Here is an 18,664-nt window from a genome sequence, read left to right as displayed (position 1 = left end):
CAAGATAACATTCAATTAGTTCATCAATTCAATCAACCAAATTCAAGTATGAGATTAATCAATCCTAGCAATCGGTTCTATGTGATGATAATCAGATTCAAAACATTCGATCACATAAACAATCAAATCAAATTTTGATTAGGGTTTGCATGGTATGCATGCGGCTAGGCTTTAGGGAATTAGGGTTTCGATTTTAATCAAGCAATAAGATTCAATTTAGGTTATTAGGGATTGGATCTATTGCCTTAGGGTTTGGTTCTTAGGTTTTAGTTTTACCTAAACCTCAAGTCGGGTTGAATGGACCACCGAATAGAGAAGAACGCGAGCTGATCGTTGCTGTCGGGTCACGAACGGGTTGCTGTCTGTCGCGAACGGATTGAAGCTGAGACGAGTCGCGAACGGGATCAAGCAGCTATCGGGTCGTGAACGTGTTGGCTATCGAACGGTATCGGGTCGCGTCGAGCAGGCTGAGATCGTGTCTCGCGAACAGGTTGAAGTCGCGAGCTGAGGAACGGACTGAGGTCGCATGCTGAGATCGGGAACGCCTTGAGTATGGGGTTTTATGTTCTCAATCAGATTAGGGTTCGTCGTCGGGTTTAGGGTTTATCGCCGGGATGGTTTTAGGGTTCGGAATTTAGCTTAGGGTTTAGAGCGTAATCATGCTGATAACGTGTTGTGAAACTAGAGAATAGAATCTATGTTTCTGTATTATTCATAAACAGAAGGAGCCATTTATATATAGAGAATTACACCGTCATAGAATAATGGAAAGACTAAAGAAATGAAATACAAATATGGAAAGAGTACAAATCATAATCTAATAAGGAAAATGCAAGATGCCGATTCTCTCTCTCTCTCTCTCTCTCTCCTCATGGTCGACTCTCTCTCTCTCTAGCATTGTGCCGGTTATGAACCGGGCCTGTTATGAACCGGGCCGGTTATGGACATCCACAATATGATTTATAACAGTGATCAATGGTTTAACTTTTTTTGGTAATAACAAGATACAAATGATCATAAATCTTATGAATATGAATGTCTAGTAAACATTTACTAGACATTCATATTATATATTAATATAGTTTAAAATTAAATTATATAATATAGAAAAATACTTAAATATGATAATTTCTAAATTTGTATTGAAAAAGTATTGAAATATTAATATTAAAATTTTGAAATTTGCATTCAAAAAATCACACATTATAAATTTTGTATTTATCACATGAGTATGAATTCTCAATAATAAGTATTTATATTAAAATATATTATATATCTATGTCAATGTCATTAAAATTTAGTTATATACTATATAAAATAAATAAAATGATTTTTTGATTTGTTTATTAAAAAGTATCGTAAATAAACATGATGTATTGTTTTGATTTATGTGTTTAGTCTAATTTAATTATATATATAATACGTAACTTAATACAAATAAATAATAATAGATAAAAATTATTTTTATATATAACATTTATCTCGCACAATTACGCAGATCTTAAGCTAGTACTTGTTATTACATAGCTTGTATTGTCTCTTTCTGTGCCTTGAGGTGGGTCATGAGTTGACTCGACTTCTCATCAATCATCTACGTTAATTAATACCAAACCAACAAGAAGCGAATTGTGAGGGCACGAAGCCTCTATTAGTGAATGTGCATGAATGAGAATATATCTTGCAGTATTATTAGTATGCCTTTTGTCAACAATTATCTTCATCGGTGATTCATTGTTTACACTTTCAACAACTATTTCTTTGAACTTATCTTCCAGAGTTAACTAGTCAGGTTGGTACTTAGACCTTCGTTCTTCTTAAATTTATTGTCTTTTTTAATAAACTGTTGGGATATTGGGCCGGATTCTTGAACTAAATCAGGAATGGGATGAAACCTACGTCCAACATCTCATGTCTCTTTCTTATGATTGCTTGTATCAAGTGCTGAATTGCTATAGTCTCTATTTATAATATACTAGGGGCATTGCCTCTGCGCAAGCGCGGAGTTGTGGACAGAGTTCTTGTTTCATCTCAATATTTGTTAGGGTTATTGTAAATGTGAATTTTACGTTTTGGGTTGATCATTGTTTTCAAGTTTTTTTATTGTTATAGGGATAGAGTTGTGATAATGAACTGTGTATGCACTGTTCTCCACTCATGAAGGACTAAACTGTATCAGTCATGTGATTGATATAGTTCGTGGTGTTGCTTGCTGTATCATTGAGACTTATTGTTTATTTGTCTTTTTAATTTGTTATTTGTATTGTTAAGATTACATAAATTATATTAAGGTTGTTGAGAGTACCTTTTGTTTCTGAATATTTTTTTTCCAATTTAGTTGTGTAATTTGTGTGTATTAAGTAATACTTTTTTATTCTTATTATGTTGGTTATATGTTTTTTTTTATTTTTAAACTTGTTGATTTTACCGGACCTTTAAAACAAATACATGAAGACTTGTAGAAATAACTATAAAATGAGTGACAATTAGTATTTGAGTCTTAAAACGAATATATGTATTTCTCATAAGAAGACAATATCATTGGCCTGTTGACATTGAGCATGTAAGCTATTTTCATAAGACAAGAGGAGTGCAGGTGGAGATGTTGTTGCCTCCTTTGTATTTGTTGGGATTGTCTCTTGTATTTGTTGGTGTGACTGTGTTTGTTTCTCTTTTATTTGATGTGTAATATGTAAACAAAAATCATTGTTAGTTGTATTTATTAGAGTTTGTAACTTACTATGCTTTTTTGTTTAGGTAATTTCACTGATCTTGGCTGTCGTCTTCGTAAGCATCTGTGAAAGTAAGTTTGTAAATTGTTAAATAGTTGGTCCTGTAGTTTGTATTTGTTTAGCTGGCTCAATGTATGTGCCGTTGAGTTTTAGTTGAGTTGATTGGTTTGGTGTATTTGTTTTGAAGTTTATTTGTAAGATTAGACAAAAAGAGAGGTGATCATTAATGATTCGTCTTTTTTGTGATTCTAGTTTTTGGTGTTTTGATTGTTTTGGGTTATTGTGGTTTCTTTTAAGCTGTAAAATAAAGATTTGTGTAAAATTATATTGATAAGTAAGGGAGATGAATATACGACCACAAATCTTGAGTAGAAAATATTTTTGATTATTGATGTTAGCACAATATAGACAGTAATATAAAGAGAATTATGTGTTGATTGTTTCTTACGGATCAATGAGGAGACGAATAACGACTCGACTTGTTTCTTTGGAGAGGTCAGAGCCCTGGACAGAACGGATTTGCCCAACCACATCTGCGAGTTTAAATATCAGTTATGATATAAAAACATAATATAAACCCAGATGCAATATGATAATATACCTGGGAGTTCTAGGTTGTGTTCGCAATCACTTGGAGATTTCGAACAGTCTAATCTTTACAGGAGATTGATCTTAGGAGCACCCATGATGACTTCATCAATAATGGTTAGTGAGATGAAACGAATGAGGAATGGATGATCAGTTATCTTGTACATGCTTGAGCACATAGAAATCTCAAAACGATCGACTTTCACAATGGAATCTGCTTTCAAAGATGGCATGTAATGATTAGCACGCCCGACGGGAGTAAACCCATGAATCACGGAATCTGCAAATAATATTATTCAACAAAAAATCAGGAAATCAATTAAATAATTTATGTTAAATAAGTGTGATAGATTAAAGATTAACTTACCTTTTCATCATGTAAGAGAACCGTGGTTCCCACAAACTGCATGTCTTGCTTGAAGTTCAGGAAATCCCAGAAGTGGAGGAAGCCAGAGGCTATGCTCTGACTACTACGACCAAGACGGAGACACTCGAAGGTTGAGTGACAGACGCCGGGACGCCGGTTTGAGGAACTGGAAAGGCAGGGAGAAATATTTTCTAGAAGATGGTTAAAGCTAAGAGGAATCAATGAGTTTTGTGGAGGTGCATAATTAGGTTCATCAAAGATGAGAATCATATAGAGGGTTTCTAGAGGAGTTACAAATCAGGAACATTTATGATCAAGCGATTTAAGATGGGGACATGAAGAGTTCACCGGTGAAAAAATAGATTACGAACAGACAAACGGCGCAACTCTGTAGCTCAGACTTGTTTGAGATAATGATGAAAAAAACTCAAACTCATGTTAAACGACAACAATTTACAATATGGAAAAACTATAATTGTTGCAAACTTGAGATTTTTTCATATAACGTGATGAATCTCAATTAAAAATGAAACCCATAATACACTTGTAGGCCCGACCCTCAGAGGAAGCCGAAGAAGCAAAGGCTTCCGACCTTCATAAATATATATTAGGTTCGACCATCAATGTACAAAGTATCATTTAGCTTAGTGGTATAAATATTGGTGTTTATATCTCAATAACTCGGGTTCGAGCCATGAACTTGACACTTTTTCACACTTTTTAAAAGTAGGGCCCACAAAACGCTGACGTGGCACGCTAAGGAGTGAGCAAAAACTCAATTATTATAATATAGATTTTTGTTATCTGCTACTTACCTTCTGTTTCTTTTGCTATTTTTTTTTAACGTCGGATAATTATGCTATTACAACTATGAGAAATATTACAGACGATTTTACAGCCGACAATTCTACCTGCCGTATGAAGATTCACGCTTGACTGCATTACCTGAGCCGCTCTATGGGATCCATGCTTGACAGTACTACTCGCCATGTTACAAATCTCTTGTAAGCATTTTTTCTTTTAATTCGCATAATTTCACCTTCTGTTTCTTTTGCTATTTTGGTCAGTTTCATAGATAAGAACCGTCTACTGTTTTTGATTGAGTAATGTTAGAGTCATGAACATACTCGAATCTATGAACTTGTTTTTGTCTTATTCTTGTCAATGTCCCCATTTGTGATTGCATCAATTTGAACCTAAGAATGTGTGTTATTATATTAATTATATCTTTCGGTTTGTTAGGAGATCTCTGACTTCATTCTATTTTCTACTTTAAAAAATAGACTTTAGAGTAAAAGTACTCCAGTGGTACTCTATTTTTATTCTATAATAGAGTAAAAAATAGATTTACTCTATATATGGAGTAAGTTGTTTTTTTCTTGTTTATCACTCTATTTTTTACTATAAAATAGAATACCATTAGAGTATAACTCAATTCTATTAAAGAGTTACTCTATTTTATAGTGAAAATAAAATGAACCATTGGAGATGTTCTTAGTAAATGTTTTGTTATTTACTCATACCAGCTTGAGTATTTGTAACTTTTTTTTGTGCACCTAGTATTTGTAACTTTCAATACTTCATTTTCATCCATTGTTTTACTTAAGCTTTTTCCTACAATTCTGTGTTCTTGTCTTTTTTAACAATTTATATAAATATTTTTGCCTTTTCTTGATTTATATGCTTTAGAGTAAGATAATTTTCAAATACACATTTCTTTCTTTCGAATAATTTCTATATTTGTTATTTCTTTTTCTTAATGTTAACTAGAATACAACCCGCGTTTTAACGCGAAAAATATTATTTATTTATTTATATAAATAAAATTTTAATAACAAAGGAGATTAAAATGTTTAATATGCCAATGGCCTTTTTGTATTATTTGGATTTTTTTTTTTAAATGATAAATTAGATGACTTTTTCATGACTTTTGTAAATTGGTAGATCTTAAAATATTGAGTTCTAGGTTGCTTACCATTTGTTTTGATGTTTCTAAGTCATCAATCTTCTCTGTATACATAACCATAAATTATATTTAATTTTTACTTGATGAAACATTTATCAAACTACTTGATTTGTAAAAAAAAATAGATTTAATGTAAGAATTTATTGTTTTAGTTAGAAATAATACTCTAAAGTATTCTAATATCTCAACGGTATATTCTAGAAGTTGTGAGATTTTCTCATTATTCTTGTATGATAAACAATAATTTGGTCTGATATATATATATGTATATTTTAAGAAACTATTTATTTCTATCATTATTTACAAAAGTGGTTGATTATTGAATTATTACTTAGATTTGTTATAAAATAGGTTGTTATCAAAATCTAGGATGAATATTCTTTAACATAGGATTTTGTTAGATATTCGTTAGCTATATTGCAAATATCATTAGAAATTATAAATAAGATATATTATATATTTTTATAATCAATTGTGGTTGGTAGGCAATTTTTCGTAAATTGTATTATATTATATTATATATTTCATGTTTTCTGAATTAATTTACATATTTTGATATGATCATATATAATATACAAACAACAAATTTTATTCTTCTAAATGAAATATATATAATGTCTAATATAGTTAAAATTGACCACCAAGTATATATAGTTATTTATTTGACCAAGTAAAAAAAGTGAATCAAATAATGTGGAAGCTTAACGAAGGAAAATTATTTGTCTGTAATAATGTGAATTATATAACTTCTCAAACGAATGGCCCATGTGACCATTTGGTTAGAATCGATAAAATAAATGATTCAAGTGTTTTGCTAGTATCACCTATGTATTAATCCTCGGTATTAATCCTCGAGCATTACTACATGTTTTCGTAGCTACGTGTCATCACAAAAATGATTTTTATAACTGTTAAAAAATAAGTTGGTCCATATAAACCTATATTATAGTTTTTATTAAACTAACAATCAAATTAGTTTAGTAGTACAAAATAATATTTTTTCTTTCGTTAAATAAAAGATACAGAATTACCTAATATGGTTAACATATATATGATAATTAAGCATTATGAATAATACATATTCGATAACATTTTTTCCAACTTTTCTCTCTTTTGTTTAATTTTATACTATTAAAAGAAATTAAACAATCACATTAAGCATATAATAAAAAAAATTAGATTTTATTTATATGTTATATTTTGAATTTTTAAAAACGATTATAAATTACTAAAAAAGGTAAAAGTTCCACACTGAAAATTTTGTGATCAGTGGTTTAGCTTTTTTTTTTTTTCAAGCAAGATACAAATGATCATATATCGTAGGGGGTATTCGAATATATGTTCAGGTTCGTATCGGGTATTTTAATATAAAAGTATAGAACCCATTCGGGTATTTCTATACTTCGATTCGGGTTCGGGTATTTTATGTTCGGGTTCGGATATTTTGGGTCGGGTTCGAAAATTTAAATTTTGAAGAAAAAATAAATAAATTATTCATTGTTTAAGTTTTTGTATTTAAAATATATTTTAACTTAACTGGTTTTCTAATTTTAAATTGATTAAACTATTAATAGGTTTGGAGATAAAATTTTAAAAATAGAAAGACGCTAATTTAGTTGTTGTTTTGAAATTTTAGATGCAATTTTTGTTAATGCAAGAAAAAAAGAGCTTGATATGTATTTTAAGTGAGTAGCAAATTATTGTGTTCATAATTATATGTATATTATCTAATTTAGAACAATGCGCACCATTAATATAAATATTTTGAATAAAATGAGAGAAATAAACTAGAAATATATAGTTAAGTATACTTATGTTTGGTTATCTTCGGATATCCATTTGGGTTCGGATATTACCCGTTCGGATTCAGATATTACCCAAAATGGTGAAATAAGTAATTTGTTTTGTTGTTTTAAAATTAGATGATTTTTAGACCGAGCTGGTGAATATATACTAGACAGGCATTTATATTTTGAGTCTGCACTTATATTCTATAACAGCTTGATATGTTAGATTTGAACATTAACCTGTTAATATAGTTTGCCGGTGATTTTTTTTCAAAATTTTGATTCTTAGATATGTATCTGGAGTGAAACTAATTTTTACAGATGTCCATTTTTTAAATTGACACTTATTTAATTCACTGAATTCATAGAAGAAGTTAAAGAAAAAAAATTTAACTCATATCAATGAAATAAAGACGAGAACGAAAGCACAATTTTATAGATGTAGAAAATGAAATCACTTATGGAGAGTCAATAGTAAACAAATCGAGAGTAGAAAACCTAATCTTCTTTCGTCATTGTACAATCGATGTTGCCTATTTGGTTTTGGTGATTTGTGTCAGCAGCAAAACTTAATTTCTTTTTGTGCATATGAAGTCTTAAAAATAATTAAAATGAGATGTAATACGTTAACTTTTTAACAACGATGATATATTTAAGAGACCAACATTTGTATTCGTCATTTTATAATCGATAAAGATTGTAGTGTTGCAAAATGTTAAAACTATTTAATAAATAAAAATTATTATAAAAATTCACCATACGCATCTGTCCGGATTATCATCTAGTTCGATTATTAATTAGATTACATGTTATAAATATAATGATTCAGCCTTTTTAAGATATATCCTATAATAGATGGGTCCATTTCAAATTTAAATGACAATTTTTTATCGGTATATAAAATTAGGATTCTAAAATTAATAGATAACATTTTTTCTAATTTCGGTATTTACTTTAGTATTAAACATTTTTTCTTTCATAATTTATATCGATTAGTTACATACTTTGAGTTAGAGGTTTTCCAAAATACGTGTTTCTTATACTTCTTAATAATTTCTATATTTTATTGCTTTTTCTGAATATCAATGTTCTTGGTTTTTTCCCCTACTTTCGTTTTAGCTTTAGTATTAAACTTTTTGTCCTTTTCTTAATTTATATCCATAAGAGTTGCAGAATTTTCGACATGAATTATACGGTACAATCGCCGACCAAAAAAAAAGAATTATACGATACAATCGATCGACAATAACCGGGTTCCATGACGAACCAAATCAAACTCAAACAAAAACGAACCAGACCATTAAACCAAATCAAAGTTTTGTTAAGTCCCAAGAAGTTGCCCCGTATAAAAAAAGATATCATTCAGATACAATATGGCTCATCAAGAAGATTTTCACCAAACCAGCGCAACCACAAACACAACGTGGAAGATAATGAAAACTACATAAAAGAAGAGAATTAAAAAAAACTTCCCAGAAACCAAAAAGGTTTGTATGTTTCTTAAATGGTATGAAGTGACAGATAAAGAACATAAACAAAACTTCTGTTTGAATCAAATAGCCAAGTAAGAAGCGTAAGGTTAGGTTGTTCTTTATCCTGACCTCTTGAAAAAGGTGTAACCAATCATGGCTATAGTTGCAACGGCTCCAACCACGGCTGCTCCAAGATACATCTCTTCTTTGTCAAGAGGCTGGAACCATATGGCGCACTTTCCTTCTTTCTTGACTGGCTCTGGCTTTGGGTTTTCGTTTTGGCAACACGAAACACTGCCGTTTGCTCCTTGGCAACACCCTCCTGTGAAATTCTCAACTACAGGGTTACCGTTGGGCACCACTCTCTGTTCATGCTCTTTCTCAGCTACACCTTCAGCTAAGCCCATTTGTCCCCTGAAACAGAACAAGTTACTTGAGTTTAGTGTAGTCTGAATAACTGAATGGTAAATTAAACCTACAACACCATAACAAAAACAATCCTGAAAGAGACGTGCACAAACTACAAAGCAAGAGTTTAAGACCCAAACCTCCAAATCCTTTGAATGATTTCTCCTTTTGCAATATGCTGGTCAAGCAAATCAGGTACATCATCAGGAGTTACATACCCATACCTGATCAATTTAAAGTAAACAGAACGTTTATCCAATGATGCATAAGCCTACTATTACATTTTGTTAGCCAAACACTTACTTACCAATTTCCAGAAATTTTTCCAGCAGAATCAGGACTGAAGATGATTATATTACCAGCATACTTGTGCTGTCCAACGTGAGAGCATCGCTTGAGAGAGATTTGGTCTGATAGTCCACGGGAGCCAATCTCCTGCACGAACCTCTCTAAGATGACCGGTCCACAAACACCACACCTCTTGTCTCGACTAGCATGAGTACACACGAACACAAACGTTCCAGATATCTTTTCCTCTCTCCCAGATCTCCATGGCTTCCCATTCACAAGCACATCTTCAAAGAAACTTTCCACTTCCGTATCCTTAATCCCCCTTGTAGATCATAAAATCAACACACATAATTAGCGTCAAGATTAGAGACTCAGGTTTAGAGCACCCGCACAGGAGCCTCTTGCCAATTTTTTAGCTCCAAAACCTAGGTAAAAAATAGTAAAAAAACTTGATGGGTCCCGCAATATATTAAGGATTGGTCTCTTCGTATCTTTATCAATTCGTTTGGAGTATTGTAACTGTTTGCGGGCCCCGCTGTTAGGTGGCGGCCCGCCATTGGTTATCTTCCTTTTTTTTTCAGCTGAAAAAAATAATAATAATAAAAAAAAAAAAAATTCTAAGGATTCTTAACCGGGTATCACGGTTGCGGATGATCTTAGTAACTAAGCTGTACATGAAGTAGGTCGCGCCATTTGTAGTCAAACCTTACATCGAACCGAATCCGAACTGAAAAAATTGAATCGTCACCCTCCAATCTATAAAAATATCTAAATGTAGCTCTATATGGGTTGTGGGTATTATCCAGAATTTCAAAAAAAAAAAAAAAACCAAAAATATATTTAAATCGGAATTAGTACAGGATACAAGTATTTGAAACTTTATTGAGTACCTCAAATTTTATATGATATCTAAAAATACTTGAACCCAAAGTATTATTAGTCGAATCTTTAATGAGTTCGGATTAGAAATGAATCTTATACATAGTTATAAAACTAACGCGGACTCGAAATACTATTAACCAAACTCAATCTAAATCTATATAAAACCCGAATAAAGTCTAGGAGGCTGAATCTGAAAACTCGATCCAAACTCAAACGGTATCCGAACATCGATGCATAGAAAATCTATAATCGAATGTAGTAAGTAATTCCAAAATTAGCAATCTCCACTCTTTCAGAATCAGTCAATGTTCTAGTCAACAGTCTTTCCCAAAACAGATTTACGCTTAGAATTAAAAAAAAAAAACTAGAAGAGGGAACTCACTTGTATCTAACCATATCAGGAAAAATCAACACATCTCCATCAGATCCACCACCTTCGCATACATTCAGCTTAGTCTACAAACATATCAATACGCCCAAAAAAGGTCAGACTAAGACACTGGATATTAACAAAATAGCTAACGTTTGTATTACCTGAACAAGGAGATCAGATTTGCGATCCTTGAGCAACGTAGCGAACCTCTGAGGCAAACCTTCCTCCTCGACGTGTGAGATCCAAGCTTCAGGAGTCTTGTAGAGAACGAAAACATGGCGACCGTACGAGGTGATGGAGTTAGCGATGTTGGTGCTGTACATCTCCGGCCGCTTAAACCCGAACTCCGTGTCTTCCGACGCCGGAACTGAGCTCATATTCTCAACAGTCGTCATCTGTCAAAGAGGGAGAGAGAAAGGGGGATTGAAGAAGAAGCAGATTCGAAAATGGAGGACGCACGCAGTGCAACTTCAACGTCTAATATTCGATAGTTCGAACACGTCTCGAGGCACACACACGAGTGTGGGTCCCGTATTTTGTGATATAACAGGTTGGTGATGTAAACTCTACCTAAAAGACGGAATCGTGCAAAGCGACTCGTTCGTCACTCTAATTATTTAGTAACAGCCAGTTGCTTTAGTTAAGTTATGCCACGTTGGTCAACTGTATCACACTTATTATATTCATTTTCTTGCAAGCTAATGGTTGGTGATGTGAGCGTAAACATCAATTTTATACCACTGGTGATAATATAATTAAATCATAGTTACAGTTTACAAAGATTAAAGAGTTTCAAGATTAAAAACTTTTAACATATTTGGATTTGGCATAAATTATTGGCTACATACATTTCGTAATTGTATAATTTACGATGAAATCGTCAATCGACCTTTCAAAATTTTCAATGACAAATTTTGGCGAACGTTTCAATTGTATGCTATTAATTTAATTAATTTATTAGTTGTCTTCACCACTGGCAGAGCAGAAATAAAAATTTTTGGACTTGTTCGGATTACCGGATGGAATCGTGCACGGACCTAAACTATTGCCAGTATACAATTAATCTCTAAGGTTGACAAATTTACTCATGATTTGTGTTGATCAAAGTGTGACAAACATCATCTGATGTTTAGCTAAACCGGGTTCAAATCAGTTTGGTTTAATTGTTCATGCTACACTTGGTTTTAAAATGTATCAGTTTACTCTGGATCTATATAAGAAACAAACACTAGGAGAGAGAGTTAGATTCAAGAGGCGAGAGATTAATTCATTGTCTCTTTGACAAAGCTCTTGACGATTCTTGTAACTGTAGCTCCTAAATAAGATCTAGGCCCTGTTCGTAATTAAGATCTAGGCCCTGTTCGTTTGTACATCTGGATGCATCAGTCAAATGTCTTATCAAGGCATTAACTCTTAAGATATTGATAGCATGAACAATACATTCTATCATTCATTATGACAAGTATCCATCATCATCGTACAGGTTCTTTATTACATTAATGTTGTGGGACAAGGAATTCTAAGAAAAAGGGAGGTCAAGAATTTTGGAGCAGATTGTCGAAATAAAGGTTTAAGACGTATCTAGCAGCGGAGAGAACATCAAGGCGTCTTTCACTAGGCTCGTACTTACCTTTACGCAGCTGATACCGATGAGTCACCGCCGAGATTGTGTACGTTTGACCTTCGATCATCACGTTCTCTCCGCACTGAAGATTCTGCAAACATCACAGCTTTTTTTACAATCAAAATCAGCTAGATGAAACCAAATCAATTCGAAGAAATTTTTAGTGTAATGGAGTTGTTGATAAGGGTGTTTAGTTTTCTTCTGGAATTTTCTCGAGAAAATGAAGTTAAAGGAAGAAGATGAAAGGATTTGGGACTGACGTGAGGAAGGCAGCGAACGCCGAGAGACTTAGGGGGAGGAGTAATTTCAATGACTTTATAAGGAGAAATGCTTTGATCTCTTCCTTTCTCTTTCTTTCTGCAATCTATCTTCAACCTCCTCCTCCTCTCTACCTGCAATTTCCAAAAGCCCTAACGATCAGAAAGATAAACAGAAGTTTATTTTGCCATGAAATTCGCTCTATAAATCGCTACTTTTCCGATGAAGACAATGTTCGATGCAAGTGTTGCCATCTCCAGATGTCGGATTCTCAGACCCAGAAAATATAAAATATTGAATTGAAAAAGAGATTAGGAAACGATAGAGGGGGCAGCAGTCAAAACAATGATGAAAAGAGATCGCCTTGGTGAAATTTCCGGCGGAGAAAAAAAACTTAAGTTTTGTCTGAATCGTGAAAATGGAACACGAAAAAAGAGAAGAATCAAACAATCGAGGCAGATATTTTTTGGTCAAATTTGTGGTTCTCACTTTGGGAGAAGTAGACCACAATCAAACCTTCGGACTGACTTGGAAGGTTCATGATAAAAAAAATGCAACAATACAATCTAACTGGTAAGGTTGGAATCAAAACTCGAAAGCCATGATACAAAGCTAAATCTAGTTGCCCACAAAGACCTGTGTTCTACGCAAAAAAAAAAAATATTCTGGCGATTATCTATAAATGTAATTAAACTAATCTCTGGGAATCAAACCCTATAAGCCTCCTCTCTCACCATACAGTATTACTCTCTAGCTATCATTCTTGATAACCATACATGACAGAAACAAACAAGACAAGAAGAAGATTGAAAGCTTTATGGAACTTTCTACCTTCCATAAGGATGGTACCGTCCCGAACCTCCTCCATATCCTCCTCTACTTCCTCCTCCTCCTGCACCACCATAGAACGAGCCTCCTCCACTTCCTCCGCCACCACCAGGGTAACCTCCTCCGCCTCCAACTCCAGTACCACCCATGTCATACCCACCACTGCTGCCTCTATAGCCTCCTCCACCATACCCACCACTACCGTATCCACTTCCATAACTCCCACTTGGTCCACCATAACCACCTGCTGGCTCACCGTACGGCCCACCATACATATCTCCAGGTCCACCACCGTACCCTCCTCCTCCTCCACCTCCCATGCCGTAACCACCTCTGTTGTAACCACCACCGCCTCCTCCTCCATAACGACCAGAGTACCCAAGTGGAGGCTCTCCTCCTCTATAAGGTCCAACACCACCACCATATCCACCGCCACCATACCCGCCAAACTCTCCTCCGTACCCTCCATAGTCACCAGACCGGCCACCTCCATAGCCGCCACCAGATTTGTAAGGACCATCTGGACCACCATATCCACCGCCAGGTCCTCCACCATAACCGTCTCCATAGCCTCCGCCAAAGTTAGAGCGTGAGTCACCAAACCGCCTTGAAGGGGTTGTTACCGAGTTTGGTTTCTTCGGCTCTGCCTTCTTTATCTCAACCTGTATAAGACAATACAACAATGTAAGAGGGAGATGTGAGTGTTCTGTTTAGCTACAAAAGCCTTAGAATCTCAACAATATTTGTAAAGACTACTCCTTTACCTGGGTCCCAGAGAGCTCGATTCTGTTTCCTTTTGCCAAGAGAAGATCAACCATGTCTTCACTTTCATATGTAACAAACCCAAACCCACGCGATCTTCCAGTTGCGTGATCACGCATAATCTGGTGTTCCTTGAGCTCTCCAAATTGCATAAAGAACTCCTTGAACTCATCTACACAAACCCCAATCACCAGATGAGTTACTTCATAGATCATGAAATGAAAATCATATGAGAGAAATCAATAAGCAAGAAAAGACTGGGCTCTTACCATCATCAACAGTTGAAGGGATTCCACCAACAAATATCTTCTTGGTTTTGATCTCGTTGGAGGAGCTCATGGATCCTCTCGGTATCGTCCGCTTAATCTCAACCTGAAGAGCCAAAAAAAAAAGAAGAAGGAAACGTTATTTCACTGTAAGACAAAACTTAAGAACACACACTTAAGCTTGTTAGCTCCATACTAACCTGCTTCCCGTTTATAATGTGATTGTCCTGGATAAGTTTGTCGACCACAGAGGAATCAGCATAAGTAACAAACCCAAACCCTCGGGGCTGTCCAGTTTTCCTATCCTTCATAATCACAGAATCTGTAATCTCTCCGTACTTCTCAAAATGCTTGACGAACTCAGCTGCATAAACAGATAAAAAGAATCCGAATAAAGCATTGAACTTGAAGACAATAAAGAGAGAGCTAACCTCTTCTTAACAAAGTGGCAACCAGACACAAAGAGCTAACCTGAAGTTGTCTCCCTGGCTAAACCTCCAACAAATATCTTTCTACAAATTCCAAAAAAAAAACACCGTATAAGTAGACTAATTCGCTAAGTATAAGAGGAGGACTAAACTCAATCCTTCTCCACTCCAGATTTCAGATTTCTCTAAGGGTAAAACGAAGAACTTAACCCTAATTTCACCAATCAGTAAGAGTATCCATATAAAGTTGCAAACTTTTCTATTTCCCTATCACGAATTTTTGTAACAGAAGAATCGAAAACAATACGATGCTAATTTCTTTTTCTCTATCTCAATTCGAACCCTTACTGTTGAATCTAGAATCTTTTGGAGAAAAACTTACCCTGCACTATCGATGCCACCACCAGATTGAGGCTGAGATTTGTCGTCATCGTCCTCAGCATCTTCGGATGGTTTCACTTCGTGGTTCTCCTCATCCACGACTGTTTCCGTTGCATAAGGGTCCATGGCCGAGAAAAAAATCGAAACTCTAAGGACCTTCGGGGTGAAGAAGAAAGAAGAGGCAGCCGCCTAAAAGCCGTGTAGCGCAGTAAGCGAGCCCTAGAATCCTTTAGAGGAGAGGAGGACAATACTTATTATACTCCGCGTAGCACTGGATCCCGTGTTTTTAATTTATAATGGATGAATCTTAACCGTTGGATTGTACTTTAACAATTCAAGAACAAAAAAAGAAAAATTCCTCTCAAATTTCTTTTCTTCTCGCTAAACAAAATAGTTCTAACTAATTAAAATTATTAGGATGTGGAAGTACTATGACCTAGCGCTAAACATGAGAAAGATTTTCCACCAGCTCCAAAGTTCGATGCCAGAAAATGTATTTTTCTTTGTAGATTGTAAGATGCAAGCACTGCAAAAAAAAACATGCAATTTCCAACAGAAAATCCGTTTTGAATCCATAGGAAATTAGCCTTTCGGAAGAAGTCAACCGTTTGAATTATCTCGTCGGAAGAATAACCGTCGGAACATCCCAACAAATTCCTGATAAGCAATTTCTAGATGAATTTCCAACGATAATTTCCCACAGAGAAATATTATGAATTTTTCGAAAAATTCACATTGTACACATTGTTGCGAAATTTTTTTCAGAATAGGATTTCGTCTGGAGTTTTTTCCGCGACTTTCCAACAACCTTTTTTATAGGACATCTCTTTCGGAAATTCGTCATATTTTTTTATTTTTTCTACATTAGATTATTTGTTTTAAGAAAATATTAAAACCAAATAATTAAAATATTAATTAAAAACATAATTAAAATTAATAAAAAGTTGATATAGAAAGTTTTACATTAAAATAAAATTAAATAAGAAAATACCTAGAAAAAAAAACTAGAAGTCATCTCCCTGCTGCTGCTTCAACTTCTCCTTCAACATTTGGGTTAATGTTTTCTTCCAGTTGAGTATGGGTATCAGCATTATGGCTCTTCAACGACTCAATACGGTCATCCTTGTTCTTGATATGTTCCAGAAACTCATTAACGAGGTAAAAATAGTGAACCGAAGAAGAAAACTCTCTGTTGGACGACCTAACCCAACATAACGACATTTCTTCTTTGGAACAACCTGCGAGAGGTGGAACAAAGACTTAGTCATCTGATTAGACTCACAGCGAGAACTGCATATCTTACTATTGCATTCGAGTTATAGGAGGGTTCATTATGCACCCTTAGCATATATACATCATAATTCTAATTGCTTGAAACCCTAAGTCTAACTATTTTCTCATATATCTGACATCCAACTGATTTACTTGTTTTCTTCTATTTACTGCTTTAATATCGATTGTCGGGCTTGATCTTGATTCTCTAAAGTCTATTGTGTGCTCACGTTCCATGTGGATTCGATCCCTAATTATTACAACTGAACCTTTTATTTGATAGAGAAAGTTGCTCTAGGGTAATTTCAGTGATATCAGTATTCATCCGTAAGTAAATCTGTGTTCAGATGAGGTTATCCATCCAAGAACAAAAATAATTAGGAGAAGACATGATTTTTACTTAGTTGTGACTGTAAATGAATGAGGAGATGATATTTATAGATAAATCTTAGCAATTTCTCGATGGCAAAAAATTCATCGGGAATTTTAAAATTTTCAAACAGCTCTATAAAGGCTCCAAAATCTATATGAAATTCTTCAAAAAAAAAATTGACGAATTCCCGATAGATTCCATGTTTCATCAGGAATTCATCGGGAATTATAATTATTATCCAATGGATAGCTTTTTCCTCGGGATTTCTTCAGGAAGTTACCAACAAATATATTGCTATGGAAATTAGTCTAGAATTCCCGAAGGATTCTCGATGAAACTATTTTTGTCAGGAATTACCGACGAGTTCCGATGACTTTCCTGATTGGCATTTCTGTCGGGAATTTTCATATTTTTTTGTAGTGAAGGCTTGGCAGAACCATTCTTTCTGGTCGTGTGGTTGAGAGAAAGTATGTCCATTGAGTATGTTGTACAAACAGAACTGTTTCTCGATCCATGTGTTACGAGAAGAACTACATTGTGGAATCGTTATCTGTGAAGTTATTCTACAATGTCGCATATGTTATAGGTAGTTAGTTTATCATCATATGTAATAAAATAAGAGATTATATGATGATTTTTTGACGATGTGACCAATGATAAAAAATCATCTGAAATTTTAATATCATAATAATTAATTTATCTTTTATAAATTATAAATTATGATAATTATAGTATGGTATAAAATTTTATGAAAACCAAATAATAAAAATTATTTATAATTATAGTTTGAAATAATATATTATCTTGATTTATATATTATTTTATTTTATTAATGTGTATGTCGTTTAAATAACAGTTTAGATTTTTAATTAAATACCATAAATCTGTCTTAAAAAAAATTAATATCATAAATTGAATCGTAGACTATTTAGCGGATATCACTTTTGAACTTTTTTAAGGAAAAAATTGAAGAAGAAGCTCTCCCTCAAACATTTAATATTTGCTTTATTGAAGAATTGGAGTAGAAGCCAAACTAGAGAAGGTTTGCATCTGCTAGTGACATTTTGGTTTTAACCACTATAAGCCAGATTTATTAGGTTTAACGAGATTTTTGTGTATAGGATATTTATTCAGATGATGGGAAGCTTAACTCGTTTTTATGGGTTATCCAAAAAGAGTTTGAATGATTTAGAGTTTGGCTTTTGGAAAATTAGAAATGTGTTTGTTAGAAAGGATTTGATGAACAAGGATGCATATGTTGTTGGAACTCGTTTTTGACGATATGGTTTAAGACCATTTTTTCGTTAAGTTTCCGGCGAAGACGTTCGTCGGAATAACCAGATGTTGGACACTATGAAGTAGTGTACTCGTGTGTCAAAATCGGAGTTGGTTTTGAATGGGAAATGAAAGTCTAATGTGAAAGTATTTGTAAAATATTCATATTAGAAATATGAGGTGAGAATCCTCTTGTATATAAAATGGAGAAAATAAAGCAAAGTTTAAAACTTTCTTTATACTGAGAAAGAAAGATATTTGGACCAAACCTAAATTTCAGGTTTTGAAATTTGGTAAATGATTCAAGAAATTAATGAAGAATTTAGACTTGTTA

The 18,664-nt window shown here is 33.8% G+C and overlaps 3 protein-coding genes across 3 annotated transcripts; all 3 read right to left on the bottom strand.

Annotated features, from left to right (window-relative positions):
* Positions 1-8,772: 8,772 nt before the first annotated feature.
* Positions 8,773-11,323, bottom strand: LOC106340184 (altered inheritance of mitochondria protein 32). Its single transcript, XM_013779049.1, has 5 exons — positions 11,025-11,323; positions 10,873-10,946; positions 9,625-9,930; positions 9,458-9,541; positions 8,773-9,323 (listed from the first exon to the last, which is right to left on the bottom strand). The coding sequence occupies exons 1-5, from the start codon at positions 11,256-11,258 to the stop codon at positions 9,029-9,031; spliced, it is 993 nt and encodes a 330-aa protein (XP_013634503.1). The 5' UTR covers positions 11,259-11,323; the 3' UTR covers positions 8,773-9,028.
* Positions 11,324-12,265: 942 nt separating this feature from the next.
* Positions 12,266-13,220, bottom strand: LOC106342720. The gene is made up of 3 exons (XM_013781734.1): positions 12,961-13,220; positions 12,748-12,879; positions 12,266-12,578 (listed from the first exon to the last, which is right to left on the bottom strand). The coding sequence occupies exons 1-3, from the start codon at positions 12,997-12,999 to the stop codon at positions 12,399-12,401; spliced, it is 351 nt and encodes a 116-aa protein (XP_013637188.1). The 5' UTR covers positions 13,000-13,220; the 3' UTR covers positions 12,266-12,398.
* Positions 13,221-13,394: 174 nt separating this feature from the next.
* LOC106342719 (heterogeneous nuclear ribonucleoprotein 1) lies at positions 13,395-15,653 on the bottom strand. Its single transcript, XM_013781733.1, has 6 exons — positions 15,412-15,653; positions 15,073-15,113; positions 14,802-14,965; positions 14,605-14,707; positions 14,338-14,507; positions 13,395-14,235 (listed from the first exon to the last, which is right to left on the bottom strand). The coding sequence occupies exons 1-6, from the start codon at positions 15,534-15,536 to the stop codon at positions 13,573-13,575; spliced, it is 1,266 nt and encodes a 421-aa protein (XP_013637187.1). The 5' UTR covers positions 15,537-15,653; the 3' UTR covers positions 13,395-13,572.
* Positions 15,654-18,664: the final 3,011 nt, after the last annotated feature.

Source organism: Brassica oleracea, chromosome C4 (genome assembly GCF_000695525.1).
Source record: "Brassica oleracea var. oleracea cultivar TO1000 chromosome C4, BOL, whole genome shotgun sequence".
NCBI classification, from domain to species: domain Eukaryota; kingdom Viridiplantae; phylum Streptophyta; class Magnoliopsida; order Brassicales; family Brassicaceae; genus Brassica; species Brassica oleracea.
Note: the sequence above shows the minus strand (reverse complement) of the source record. Positions and strands in the feature narration are given on the sequence as shown.